This window comes from Cynocephalus volans, chromosome 6, assembly GCF_027409185.1.
Source record: "Cynocephalus volans isolate mCynVol1 chromosome 6, mCynVol1.pri, whole genome shotgun sequence".
NCBI lineage: Eukaryota > Metazoa > Chordata > Mammalia > Dermoptera > Cynocephalidae > Cynocephalus > Cynocephalus volans.
Genome location: NC_084465.1, coordinates 137,397,252 through 137,411,614, shown reverse-complemented (window position 1 = coordinate 137,411,614; position 14,363 = coordinate 137,397,252). Strand labels below are relative to the sequence as shown.

The following is a 14,363-nucleotide window of genomic DNA, read 5'->3' as shown; positions in this document are numbered from 1 at the left end:
CCTACTCTGATATACAAGAATACTTTTAAAAGTTCATGGAAAGATTCATATTATTGTCCAATTCTCTTTTCCACGAACTTTTTGAAGGGCCCTTCTATGTTTCTCTCACCCATGCAGGTGTGCACAAATAACCCTAGGACTGTCTTGAATCATCTTGTCTTTTCCTTAATCAAATATTTGAATTTATTTTCATCTCTTTCTGTGCTTTCCTCTCTTTCTCCTTATTTTTATACACCGTTGTAAAATATTAATTGCTCTGATCCTTTGTCCCAATATTAGAGTGGCCCCAAAGACAAACACAAAACAGAATAATTGAGCAGACTGTAGTGAAATCCTAAGTTTATAAATGTGAGGTCGTATTGCTTTTCTATCCCCAATCTCCCTAACAGTAACTTAGAGCAGAAAGGTGTTCAGCTAATGAAGGGATCATCTGAAAACAGTTGGTAAAGGGAAGTGCTAGAAAATGAGGCGAGACTGAGGGATGTGCTCTTGACCTTGTATTGGTTCACATACATCATCCCCTAAAGTCCCCCAGCTCCGCAGGGCTGGGACCCAGGCAGTCTGACTCCAGAGTCTACATTCCTAACCCCTGCAATGTGCTGCCTGGAATTAATACCTGGATATAGCAGATACCAATACAGTGTCTTGCCAGGCAGGGTCCCTCAACCGTCTGCCCAGAATCACCTGGGAGATTGAGAAAATGCAGATTCCTGGGCCCTGCACTGCAGCTACTGATCTGGAATCTCTGGAGTTCAGGCCTGGGCATCTTCACATTAACAAAGTTTCTAGATGATGAATAATCAACTTCATATTTTAGAACCACTGCATTTACTGTCTTTTTTCCATAACTGTCTAATTGTCCAGATGTTAGGCTGAATTTCTAAATAATTATTTTTATTTTGCTGCATCATTTGTCAGTCAGCAAACATTCATTGAGTCCTCAGGTTCTGTGTGAATCTCCGGGAGGGGGCAGGGGCGGGGCATTCATATTCATGAGACCTCCTTCTTTCTCAGCCACTCGCCCCTCTAATCCATTCACACAGCTTCACTTTGCTCTCTTTGTGGCACTTACTGTAATTTGTCCCTATTCATCTGTTTGTTTTCTTGCTTATGTCTGTTTTTCCTATTGGACTTTAAGCTCCATGCAGACAGGATAGGGTTGGCTTTGGTGTCCCCAGGACTTAGCATAATGCCTGGCACTCAGTTATCAGATATATTGTTGAATGAATGAATAAATGAATGAGCAAATGAGCAAAAATAACAAAGTTATAGTATTGTAGGGGACATGGGACATACATATAATTAACTGTAATAAAAGAGGTAAACAAATAAAAGAGGTTAGCAAATAAGTGCAGATGGAAGTGGAAAGACCGCATTTCAACTATATCAAATGTGGGGAATTTCAGGTAAGAGAAATGGCCTGGGAAAAGATGTGAAGGTGAGAAAGTTTGAGACACAGAGGAGGAACCCAAGACTTTTCTTTCTTCAAGACAGCAAATACGCATGAAGGAGAAAGCAGTGGGTAGACAAAAGACAGTCTTTGAATGTCAGGCAAAGGTATTTTGTTAACTATTCGATATGAAGAGAAGCCACTATGGGTTTGTTTATTGTTTTTGTTCTTTTTGAACTTGGTTGTAATACGATCAGAGATATATTAATCTAATAGTAGTGTCAAGGTAAACTGGAGGGAGGCGATTCTGGAGGCAGGGAGTTGGGGATGTTTTGATCTCACACTAATTTCTTGTCCTAATCTCACTATTTCCCCAATGTAGATTTCAGAAGCTAAAGCAGATGCTCTCTTCTCAGGGAAACATTAACTCTTTTAATCCTCACTATAAGAATAGAAGTTTTTAAAAAAACTGTACCTTGTAGAACGAGTATCATTAAGACATAAAAACCAGTAGTCTGGGTGTTAATGGGACAGAAGGCTAAAAAGACTCAGAGTTTCTGAGCAGCTCTTGACTTTTCCTTGCTGGTGGTGCCAGCATTTTATTATTTTGAACTCTGCGATGCGAATGGAAGACCTTTGGTTCCAGGTTACACGTGGGTGGTGAATACTTGACCAGCATAGTACCACTGCCTTGTGCCCAAGAAAAACATTCCTTGTTGATTGTGGCATCTTTTACTCTGAGCCCAGATTAGTGCTCTGAATCCTTCTCAACACAGGCTCTAGAGACTGTCACAGCCAATAGAACAAGGTTGGTTCACGAGATGAGACCTATTTGCCATCCCCGATGTCATTTCCAGAGTGTCTATTTGTCATATCATCTGCACCATCTGCTTAGAGACCAACCCTATCATGACATTATAATCACTTGTGCTGTCTACTTTTAAGTTAAATTATATAGAAATAGAATAACCATGATTTTACTTACAACTTTGTTTCCTTTTCCTGTCATTACCTGTCAGGTATGTTTGCTCATGGATCTCTGTGACGCTCAAGAGCTCAGCATTCTGCTGTTGGCAGCTCTTCCTCGCCTGGTGCCAAGTTAAAGCGGATTTGGAGTTTATCTGGTAGGAAATGCTAGTCAACGGATCTTTATTCCATAAGCTTTCACTGCCTTCGACTGTGAAAGAAGTCAGATGGAATTTGCTGCATTATGCATAGAAAACACTTTGAGTGAACAACATTTTCTAAACCATCCTTCCACCTTTGTTTTCCTTTTTCCTTTTTATTTTATTTTTTTCTTATTTTTTAAGTGTCTATAACATTTTCTTCACTTCTGAAATGAAGTTGGGGGAGGAGAGTTGTTAAAGGATCAATCACACCCGATCCCTTTCATGTAAGAAAAGGCATCGTCTCCCTATTTTTCCTCTGGGACATTGGGACATTTGGATCAGATGAGCTGGGAAATTAAGCAAATAAAATGATGAAGAATAGAGAGATCAGCCCACTTCCTTAATCTGAAAAAAAAAAAAAGGTGGGGGGGGTCGCAAGAGAAAAAAACAATAAACATATGTCTTCTCTCAGCAAGAGGATGTTTTGCCTGCACATTCTAGGTCAGTCTCCTTAGAAACACGAGGTGTTAGAGGGGAGGGTCATTGACTCCTGCAGTCAGATTGGCCTAGACCTGCACCCAAGCTGCTTGCTCACTAGTGGTTGGACCTTAAATTAACTTTTGGAACTTCATTTTCTCATGGTTAGAATATATTTAAAGTAGGTAAAGCTTGTAGCAATAGGAGATACTGATTGTTAGTTTTTCTTCCTTCAGTGTAAAAAAATACTTACCTTATGTTTGCCTTTGCTATTTTGTGATTCCCCATAGACTCTCTACAAACTTGGATGTACTCTGTGAAAGGCACATACTATACACAGATAAATATTACTTATAGCTTTTTATATATAAGACATTTGGGAAGTTAGTAAACAAATAAAATATTTTTGTATGCTTCGTGTTGTAAAAATTTCTCTTTTCAATAACATGAAATTCTGCTGACAAGCCATGTGAAGTAATAATCTTTTCATTTATTTTTAAGGAAGAGAGGAAAGATTATGTTCCTTCTCAAATTTTCCGAGAAGTACTCCATATTCTAAGAAATTAGGCATTTTTCTTTTTTTTTTTTTTGTCTTTTTCGTGACCGGCACTCAGCCAGTGAGTGCACTGGCCAGTCCAATATAGGATTTGAATCCGCGGCGGGAGCGTCGCTGCGCTCCCAGCGCCGCACTCTCCCGAGTGCGCCACAGGCTCGGCCCCGAAATTAGGCATTTTTCATAAGCACATAGTCTACACTCTACTTAACTGTGCTTTGTGTCTGATGAGGAAGTGACCAGAGACCTTTATGTCACCCACATGCCCTGCACTGTGATCTGAAACTTGTGGTCCTGTGGCACATCAAAGAAGAAGAAAACATATCAAAATGTGATTCAGGGAACAGCATGGAAATTTCTAGAATGTTTAAACTATAAAATCATTACATGTTTATATAAAAATAAATTTGAATTGATAATGTTAAATTTAAACTATCATGATCTGAGTTTTTACTAGTCTGTGTAAATGAGATCATTCAAATGAAACTGATTGAAGCTCATTTGAAGATGGAGATGTTTTAAACAAATATTATTAGAAAGTTAAAGGTTTTGTTTATAATATGGTAGAAAATGTGAGATATGAAAAAGGGGTAGGGGATTTTTTTTTTTTTGTCCAGGAATGGAGCAAATGGATTATAAATGACCGAAGATAGAAATGCAATTGACCCTTCACTTATAGTATATTTTACATTTTAAATTAAGGGATTAGAACATATTTCTCAATAAAAGTATAGATTTGCTGACTGTACATCTCCCCAAAGAGTTCAAATTCCCGCAATAAACCATCACAACTAATGCTGAAAGCCAAAGTTGCAAGCTACAGAGAATTGAGAGAATGGGGTCTTTTCCTTTTCCTGTTCTCATGATACTTGAAAATAAATGTCTAAATGGAAGGAAAACATTACAATAAACAATGCCAAGGATGATGAAGAGTATATATTAAGTGTCACTAGGTCAATAACTGGTACCTCATCCTCCTATCAAACCTGTTTAGTTTAAGGCTAATATAAAAATAAAATGTTCTTTTGAAAGAAACACAAAATGAAATAGACTGGGAAATTGCAAAGCCCTTTAAGAAAGGCATGAAATGTAGAAGACGTGCTTTAAAATTTTAATGCATATAGAAATCAAACAATTTTTTTATTTCCTACAATTATTTTACTCTTACATTGAACTGCAAAAAAACGTAGAGTCTGGCTGTGAAGACATGAATTAGAAGTAACTGAACATTATTAAATTATTCCACTGAAACATACTCAGGATAAAAAAATTATTCCACTGAACATACTCAGGATACTTCTCCAACACAGGTCCAAGGATATCCAAGGTTGTGAGTTTTCTTGTGAATTAGTGACTTACCGTTGGTCCTCCACATTTCATTCATTATATCACACGTTCATGCAACAACCTCTTTGTCAATACCACTTAAGTGGAGGATGCTCTAGTTGACCCATTTGATATGAATCACTAAGAAACCCCACGATAACAGATTTAGAAAATATCATTTCTACTAAGTAAAGGTGAAAAACACTCCTTAAGCACTAAAAGAACTGTTTTATCTTTAAAAAAATAAAGCTCAATTTTTCCAGACAAAAAGATTTCTAATACAAATTTAGACATCTATAAATCTTTAATGGGAATCAAATCTCTAAAGGTTGATATGAGAGGCAAATACCTCAGCCAAGAACAGAAGAGCAGTGTTACTATGAGCAGAAAGCCTGTGAGCTTTTGTGAATATCTACCCAGAATGGAGAGACTGCACACAGAAGACAATTTCAATAGTATAGGGGACTAAGAAATCAAATTTATTTTTAGTGGGACGATTAGGGATTATAAATCAAAAGAGATAAATAAGCACAATTCTTAGAATTGTGGCTTTAATTTGACACACTGAGATATTTATGTAAGTTGTACTGTTTTATAGTAATGCTGGGAATGATGCAATCACATGTGGATATGCAGTCACGACAGTTTAGTGGTCTAAGCGATGCTACTGCAATTCAGATGGTTTCACAACCGTCCCAGCCCGCATGAGATGCTCCTCCCTGCCATCACCCCTTTGCAGGAGAAAGAGTTCTGAGTGATGTCGGGAAACAGGAGCTGCTCTGATTCTGCCTGAAATAGCAGGTGAGAGGTCAGGGGGTAAGAAGTTTAGGAAGTGAGAAGCTGGCAGCAGGAAGTGGGTGTGCAGTGATAGGGAAAGAGAAACAGAGAACACCTCTTCCTTTTGCTCTTCCTTCAGCTCCAGCTCTACCTCCCAGCACGAATGCACATTCTCCTGAATCCCGCCACACTGTTTCTTTACAGATTCTTAAGCATGGAGAGAACACCAGGAATTACTCTGTTCTGGCATCTTCCCACTAATGTAATGCAATGCCATTTATTTTGCATTATTGCAATAAAACTTGAATTTTCATTTTTAAAAAAAACTTTTAAGCATATAAATCACCCACTTTCATTGATTGCTAGCTGTGTGAAATTCAATGATACTCTTTTCACATTGAACTCAAGAAGAGTTTCATTGCTATCATGTACAACTTGAGGAGCCCTTTCCATTATATTAACACAACATTCAGGAGCCCCCTCACATCTCTCTCTTCATCGAACCACATGTTTGTGGAATAGTTTGAATTCTGGTTTTGCATATGGTTTTATAAAGGTCAAGCATTTGGGAAGTGGAGAAATGGCATGCCTGCCTCTGGTGTTAAGTATACAAGGATACTTCAAAAAGCTCGTGGAAAAGTAGAATTAAGAGATAATACAAATCTTCCCATGAACTTTTTGAAGACCCCTCATATATTGTATTGTATACAGTGTAAGTTGCCCTAAAATCTTAGAAAATAAGTGACGGTTGGTAAAAATAAAGGGATCATTTCATGCAGAGAATGTTTGAAACAATGGAGATGTAGTCTAGTCATGTCAGCAAGATCTAAATACACATGAAAAGCCCACGGTTGAGAGAAGATCTGCCATCCAGCCCTCAGCTGGCATGGATCATTTTCTTCATTGTAAAACAGGGAGAATGACATCTGTAAAGGGTTGTGGTGGGATCCAGTGAGATAATAAATGTGAAATAACTTTGGGAATTAATGCTGTAGATAAAATGCCAGGTCTTATCACTATGTTGCCAAACTGACTGTGCCACACTTTTCTTGATAAGCAGTTACTTACATTTCAATGGACAATATCCAAATAGCTTATCTGCGTCGTAGTCTGTGGTGGTCCCACACCAGAGCCATCCATCCGAGCGCCCAGCACTTGTGCAGTCTGCGTACCACTTGTTTTCAAATTTGAATGGAAAGGCACAGGTCGCTCCATTTGCATTGCCCAGTAGTGTATACATGGCTGGGGAAACACATTGACTTGCACTTAGAAGGTGAGCCATGTTTCTGAATGTTAACTTTCCAATAAGAAACATAGTGAAGGAATTGGACTCACTCTTCTGATCACACTTGGTTTCCCACACAGGGGATTCCTTCCCCCGCCACGCCCCACATCCCCACCACAACTTCTCCCTGTCCCTAGTCTTTTGCCAGGTACACACAGCAGTCTGTGCTTAGGAATAACTCTATTACCACTTCATCTCCACTGTCTTGTGGAACAGATTTTCCTCCTTCCTCTAACAAGGCAATAGTAGTCAGCTCTACTGAAACCAACATTAACATCTGCATTTCCTCCAAAACAGAGAAGAGACCATCCTACTTCTTGGTTGGAATCACAGAATTATTGAATCCTTAGATTGGAAATAACCCTAGAGTTGTGTAACCCAAGCACACAGTAGTCAATACTTAAATCTCCTCTAACCACTTCCTCTCAAGCCCGCCTCCACTTGAGTCTGTCAACAGTGACTATGAGGAAGGGTAGGGATTTTGGCATAGTTCTCTAAATCACATTGTGAAAAGAAATCACTCAAATCCATTAGACACCATCTACAATCAGTATTTATTTTTTTAAAAATGAATCCAAACATATCAAGTGGGAAGCTGTGGATTCAGCTGGGAAAAAAAAAAAACTGAAACAAATACAGAATCTTGTTGAATATGGTTTGGCTCGAGCCAAAAGGATTAGAAAAGATCCTATCTCCACTGACAACCAAATAGCACACCCAGGTGAATTCTCCAATATGTTTAAAGTCTCTGTCTTTGCAGGAGATAACATTCCTTTATGTTAAAGTATTTAACCTCCTGAAGTGAATTAAGATTCAGAATGTATCCTAGGGTTGGAATTATTTTCTTAGTTACATTTCATAAATCCTATGACTTGAAAAAGTTCTTAAAAGATGCTGTCATTTAGATAATATAGAGTTTGTAAACCGTGAAGCGTACATAAAGAAAGAGCACAGTACATGTTAGTTACTTTCCTCCTAGTCCTCATCCAGCCCTCCTTCAATGCTAAGTTTATTGTTAATTATTTCAAAATTACATTTTTTTGTCAATTAGCTAGTTATTAACTTTAAGATACTGTTCTAGATTTAATTCCACTAAATTACAGGCTAGTCTTCCTAATGATATATCTTATAAGCAACATGCTAGATTCAGAAATATTGTGCCACTCAATCACTGGGACACCTACTCCTTCACATGAAAAGAAACAGTTGTCTTACCTGTGGCCCAAACTTCCAGACAGCCATTCAATTTGCCCAAGTCTGTAATTCTCATTTTATTATTCTAAAATAATTCCTATCCTCAACCAGTTCTGCCCCCACCCCAAGTTTTCTTCAGAGAGAAAGAGAAAATTCTGGGATACACATCCTCTCTGCATTGTCTTCGGTTCTAATGTATATTCCAGTTAAAGGATCTCAAGTTCACTCTGCAAGATTAGGCCCTCTAGCAGGATTATTTTAAGTACTAGGAGATTATTGGAGAGTATGCGAAATGTGGGCAGTGGGCCATCTGCTTCACAGAATCATCCAAGTCTTCATAAAAATAGTTCCATAGATTCATAGGCCCTTCCCCTCACAAGCTAATTTAGAATCTGGGTCGAAGGAGGAGTTTACGATCTGCATTGTTCACAAGCTCTCCAAATGGTTCTTAAGCATATTGAAGTTTGAGAACCACTATCATAAACCCTGAGCATATTTGTCTCAAAGCAAATGGAAGAACAGAAAGGGGGAGAGGGGGAGTTCCATCCAGTATTGTATTTTAAAATAAAATAGGTCCCATGTCTCAGTATCCATCTTCCTCAAGTTGAATTCCTCAATTAGCACAATTGTCCCATCTGTGGAATTTGATTCAGTTAAGTCTGATGCCCCCTTGTCCTGTCCTATAATTTTCTATTGAGTTTCTCCTGGAAGGTTGTACTACTTAGGTTGCCTTTTAGAACTTCTAAATCTACATTAGTTTCCATAAATGCCTCAGAATTAACTTCCTTCTGAACCCTCCTCTCACCCTGTTTCAATTCCTATTCTCCCTCCTCCTTATATAGACTGAAAATGGAAAGCTGACAAATTATCTCTTTACAAAGAACTGCTGTCTTAGCTGCAATAAACTAGGTTCAAACAATCTTAGCAGCCCCAGTAACATAGTAATTTTGAAAACAGATAATCTCCTCTCTCAAAAGGTAGACTCTTTCTCTGACCTTGAGGTTGTTCTAAATAACCAAGGATCCAAACCTAAGTTGGGATTACAACATCATCTGACTCAAGAGACCAGCCTCTGTGTAAGGCTTCACGTTATTTTTTATTTTAATTTTAATTTAATTTTATTTTTTGTACAGCCACCAGAGAATGAAATTTGGCCAATATAAGAGAAGGCTAAATACTCTGATTTTATTTAAGCTTCTAGAGCTCAAGGAATCAATAACTACCTCAAGATGCTGCATATTAATTTACAAGCTAATTCCTCAGCTTTTCTAATCTTCTGAACATTACATTTCTAAATACCCATAAAGTGACAAAATAAATGAGAAACACCTAGGAATCCACGTTGTTGAGAATTTTGCCAAGATTTCACTTTAGACAAACTGAATTGGTTAAAAAAAAAAAAAAAAGATGTTGTTCCATGGAACATTTCCCCAGGGGAAAGGAAAAGAAATACTTCTTTAAATTTATTTATCACTACAACTTTATTATGTTAAATAGGAGGCTTTGGGTCAAAGACTACAGTGAAAATTATTTTCTGTAAAATGTAACCCATAATTTAAAACAAAAATTTAGAAAAATTTAAAGAAATGTCTTCCCATTGATAGCAAATAACTAACGTATCATTCAGTACTTCTTACCACATTTATTTACCATCATGTTTAGTTCAAAACACAAAAAAGGTGCTCAATCAATATTTCTAGTACACACCCAACAAGAACATGCTTATCTTCTTGCATTAGTTTCCTATTAAGACAATGAGAAAATTTTGACATAAAGTTAAAAAAATTCCAAGTTTCTTACCTTCATAACCTCTAGAGCACAAATCATCTGTGGTCCCATAGACCTTCCACCTGCTCCATAAGCCAGATCCCTTGTAGAGCATAATATTCTTTTCTTGTTTATTGCCATAGTTAAAAAATAAGTCTTCGCCCTTGATCCCAAAAAGTGTGTCATTTTTGCACTCCCATTTCTGAAATTCACTTTTCGAGTCACAGGCATATAGAGTGACAGCAACCCAATCGGTTTTTGATGGCACACCCAAGCATAATTTAAATGCAACACTCATAATCTGGGAATCAGACACCCATCGGAATTTCTGTGATTCGGCATCCTGGTTACAAACTGCAGTTTGGACTGCACTGGGACTTATTGCTTCCACACAGCGCTTGTGATCTTCATTATAGATTAAAAATTGCCTTGTGTCTGTTAATGAAAAGGGAAAGAAGAAGAAAGAATGTTTAAGTGAGTTCATGTAACAAGGATAAATTTTAGGTCAAAAGTTCCCAACCTTTCCATTTCCCTAAAGACTTATGATTACAGGAAAAGAGGGTAAGGTGACTGACTGTGCCTGGGCCAGCTCAACTCCCTCCTGAGGATCCTGGAAGCTGGAGAGAGGGGTGGCTTGAGAAACTGCCTTGGGTAGCACCTGTGGCTGCTAGCAATCCACCAAGAGTGTTCCAGGTGCCCTGGCTCATCATGAGAAGCCTTATGAAAAGGCACACCATAAATGCTCATGAATTCCAGTGCAATGAATGTAAAAGGCAGATAGCAGAATGGAATAATCTATCTGAGAAAAGAAAATTTGGGTAATATGAATACAATAAGCTGTAAAATTAAATGTACATACGTCCTAAAATAAGATTTTGGAGTGTGACATGTCTCAACCCTCTTTGAGATAGATAGATGAAACCTATATATAATTATTCTAATGATAGCACTACAGGTTTGCATCTTTATTTTAAAAATATTTTCACTTTAGATCATTTTATCTTTATTTTATAGCCTACAAATTGTTTAACTACATGCTTTCTGGGTAGCCAAAATTGGGCTAACTCAACAAGGTTTTTTTGTTGTTGTTGTTTATTTTTTTGTTTGTTTGTTTTCCCTTTTAACAGTAGGTAACTTAGATTTAGCATCTAGAGATAAATCAGTGTCTATTATATTACGATAATTTTTATTTCATTGGCATGCTCAATCTAACCTTTGTACAACAAAATGATACAAAAATGTATTTAAAAGTTCAATAATTTGTGAAGGTTGCAATAAAGGATAAATAAATGTAATTTTTGCATCCTTGGAGAGAATATTTTACGAGAATAACTTTTAAAATAAGATTTTTTATACTTGTGATCTAGGACTGGTGATTTAAATAAATACAGAGGGATAGCTCATGCTTATAGCACATAGCTGCTAACTGGCAAAACTGGATTTCCTGTTGCAAAAAATGAAAAAAAATAAAAGGCAAGCATATTTTTTCCCTTCAATCAAAATTGAATTTATGTAAAGGTTTTTACTCTTTGTTTATTTTAAGGAATATGCAAATGAAAGGAACAGACTGGCTTCTTTTAATTTTGTGACATAAATATAAACACTTCTCTTGACATTTTCCTAAATTCCTTCTACTTACATGGTTCTTTCAAAATGAATTGGTAGTATCCCAGATGTGTGTGTGTGTGTGTGTGTATGTGTGTGTGTGTGTGTGTGTATCTGGCTGGTATGGGATTTGTGTGTGTGTGTGTGTGTGTGTGTGTGTGTGTGTGTGTGTGTGTGTGTGTGTGTGTGGTGTGTGTATCTGGCTGGTATGGGAATCCTGAATCCATGACCTTGGTGCCATAAGGCTGCACTTTAACCCACTGAGCTAACTGGCCAGCCCATATCCCAGATGTCTGAGGATCTGACTAGATGAGCTCATTACTTTTAATCAAATCATCCCAGTAAAAGAAAACAGTAAGAATAGTAGCACTGGTAGAGTCCTTCACTGTTTTCAAAGCACTTTCACAAGCCAACACCCTAGTGAGCTTAGTATCACTTACACTTCCCAATTGTTCTTTGATCATCAACTTAAAGCTTATAATAAATCTTTGCCTCAAAGATTATTTTCTCTTAATGTCTCCTTTATCTGGTGTCGTCCATGCTTCATCAAGATCTCTTGCCTCTGTTATCTGGGTCCCTAGTTTTATGCTACTTCAAGCCTCTACCTGGTTTCCTCAGCAGAGTAACTCATTTGCGCTGGTTTGATTTCTGGGAATCAGGATTCTTTCAAGCCTGAATTCAGAAAACCTGCTTCTGTTGATTCTCTGGAGTTGACATCTGTCAACCAAGCATGTGCTACCTGACTGAATCTCCTCTGTCTAACTGAACTGCTTCCCATGCTTGGTAACATTTTATTGCTGCCCGTGCCCTGATGTGACTAAAGGATTAACTTTCTGCCTTGGCAATAAGATTAAAATGTTAATATGATGGTGCTTTGTCTACAATAAAACACAGGAAATAGGAAGATAAAAACAGTTTAAAAAAAAAACCAATTACTACAATCATTTACTACACAGCTCCTGTAATCTAAAAAGGTAATGAACTCTGAAAATATTGTTTTATATATATATATAAACTCAACTATACTGGCCTTTATGTTTAAAGTAATTTGTTTTTGCTCTTCCACCTACTGTTTTTCTAGCTGGTTTTTCCTTCCGCTTTGCAGATAGCTTTGCTCAGGAACCACTCATCGTTAATAATAAGTGTATCTTCTGCCTCATACTTCAGGCATTTTGATTGTGTTGCCAAATAGCAAACCCTTATTAACTGGACAAATTCAGTCAATCAACCAATTGGGTAAGCAGCTATTGAAGGTAAAGTGCTCAAAAGTCTTTATAAACAAATAAAGTTTCTCTTTCAGAGGTTTTCATACTTATTGGATTTTTATGTGCCTAGTTTTCATCTGTAGTTCCTTTTTAATTTTACTCTAAATATGATGGTATTTAACCAGCAAGCATCCAAACTTCTCTTTCTCATTCATGCCAATACCATCCACCCACATGCATTTGCCAGAAACCTAGGAATTGTCCTGGATTCCCAGCCTTCCCTCACTTCCCAGGACAACAGTAGAATCTATTGGCTCTACCCAAAAATATACTGCAATGGTTAATTTTATGTGTCAACTTGGCTAGGGCACGACACCCAGATATTTGGTGAAACACAAGTCTGGATGTTGCTGTGAAGGTGTTTTTCACCATGAGATTATCACCGAAATCATTAGACTTTAAGTAAAATAGATTACCCTTCCTAACAAGAGTGGGCCTTATCCAATCTATTGAAGGCCTTAAGAGAAAACAGACTGAGGAAGCAGAAGAGAGAATTGCCTGAAGAAGAGGAAATTCTGCCTCTAGAATTCTGCCTTTGGACTTGAACTGCAATATCAACTCTGCCCTGAGTTTCCAGCCTACCCCTGCCAATAATGGACTTGCCAGCCTCCACAATTGTGTGAGCCAATTTCCTTAAATAATTCTCTCTCTCTCTTTCTCTCTGCACACACACACACACACACACACACACACACACACACACACACACACACACCCTATTGGTTCTGTTTCTGTGGAGAATGCTGACTAATCCAAATCCACTCTCTTCTTACCACCCTAGACCACCAACCACCACGATCTTACACTGGTCTTCCTCTCTTTGAAATGAATCATCAAGGAAGATAACACCTGATCTCCCACTTTCCTGGGAGGAGATGGCCTGCCTTGTCACGTGACTCCAAATTGCAAAACCAAATCGCTCAGTTGTAGTCACTGAGCTACATAAAGAGCGAGATTCCTTTGTTTTCATGGTCTCTTTAGCAGATTGCCTGCGGTGCACATCACACTCTGGTTGAATGCCTCTTACTAATAAAACTATTTCCTTTCTCTTCTACCTTTGCAGAGGTGGTTTTCTGGGTTGGGAGGAGATTTCATTTCTAACTATAGTTCCCTAACAATTTAAATCTGTCAAGAGTGTACCACTGCACCCACGAGAAAAACATCCAGCCGCCACATTACAGAGATGGCATGATCTAGCCCGCTACACGCTGCCCTCACCCGTTCCACTCTCGCTGTCACTAGCCACCTTCCAACCACACCACCTTTTTGTTTCTCAAACACTCCAATCTCGTTTCCACTTTAATGACTTGACATTTTGAGTTTCCTCTTCTTGAGAGACTCATTAAATCCCAGCTGAAATGTTAACTCTCTAGAAGCTGACCATCCTAATTTAACTCTCCTATTTTCTATATAAGATGCATAACCACATTAAAATATATTCTTTTTCTTTTGTTTGCCTAGGCTTTGTCAGTATCCCTCTTTTGGAATATAAACTCCATGAGAAGAGGAACTTGATCTTTCTGGTTCAGTACCATAGTCTCTCTTTGTGGAGCATAAATAGTCTGTCAATCGGTATTAGTTGAATAAATAAAAGAATATTTATTAAATCTGAAGT

The 14,363-nt window shown here is 37.8% G+C and overlaps 1 protein-coding gene across 1 annotated transcript in view; it reads right to left on the bottom strand.

Moving 5' to 3' along the window:
- The window catches only part of MRC1 (mannose receptor C-type 1), an 84,239-nt gene that overhangs the window by 64,757 nt on the left and 5,119 nt on the right, over nucleotides 1–14,363 (bottom strand). The window contains exons 2-4 of the mRNA XM_063100283.1: nucleotides 9,912–10,313; nucleotides 6,701–6,874; nucleotides 2,403–2,567 (exon numbers count right to left, since the gene is read on the bottom strand). Of these exons, the coding sequence (XP_062956353.1) occupies nucleotides 2,403–2,567; nucleotides 6,701–6,874; nucleotides 9,912–10,313 (741 nt within the window). The remainder of the gene's footprint in view (nucleotides 1–2,402; nucleotides 2,568–6,700; nucleotides 6,875–9,911; nucleotides 10,314–14,363) is intronic.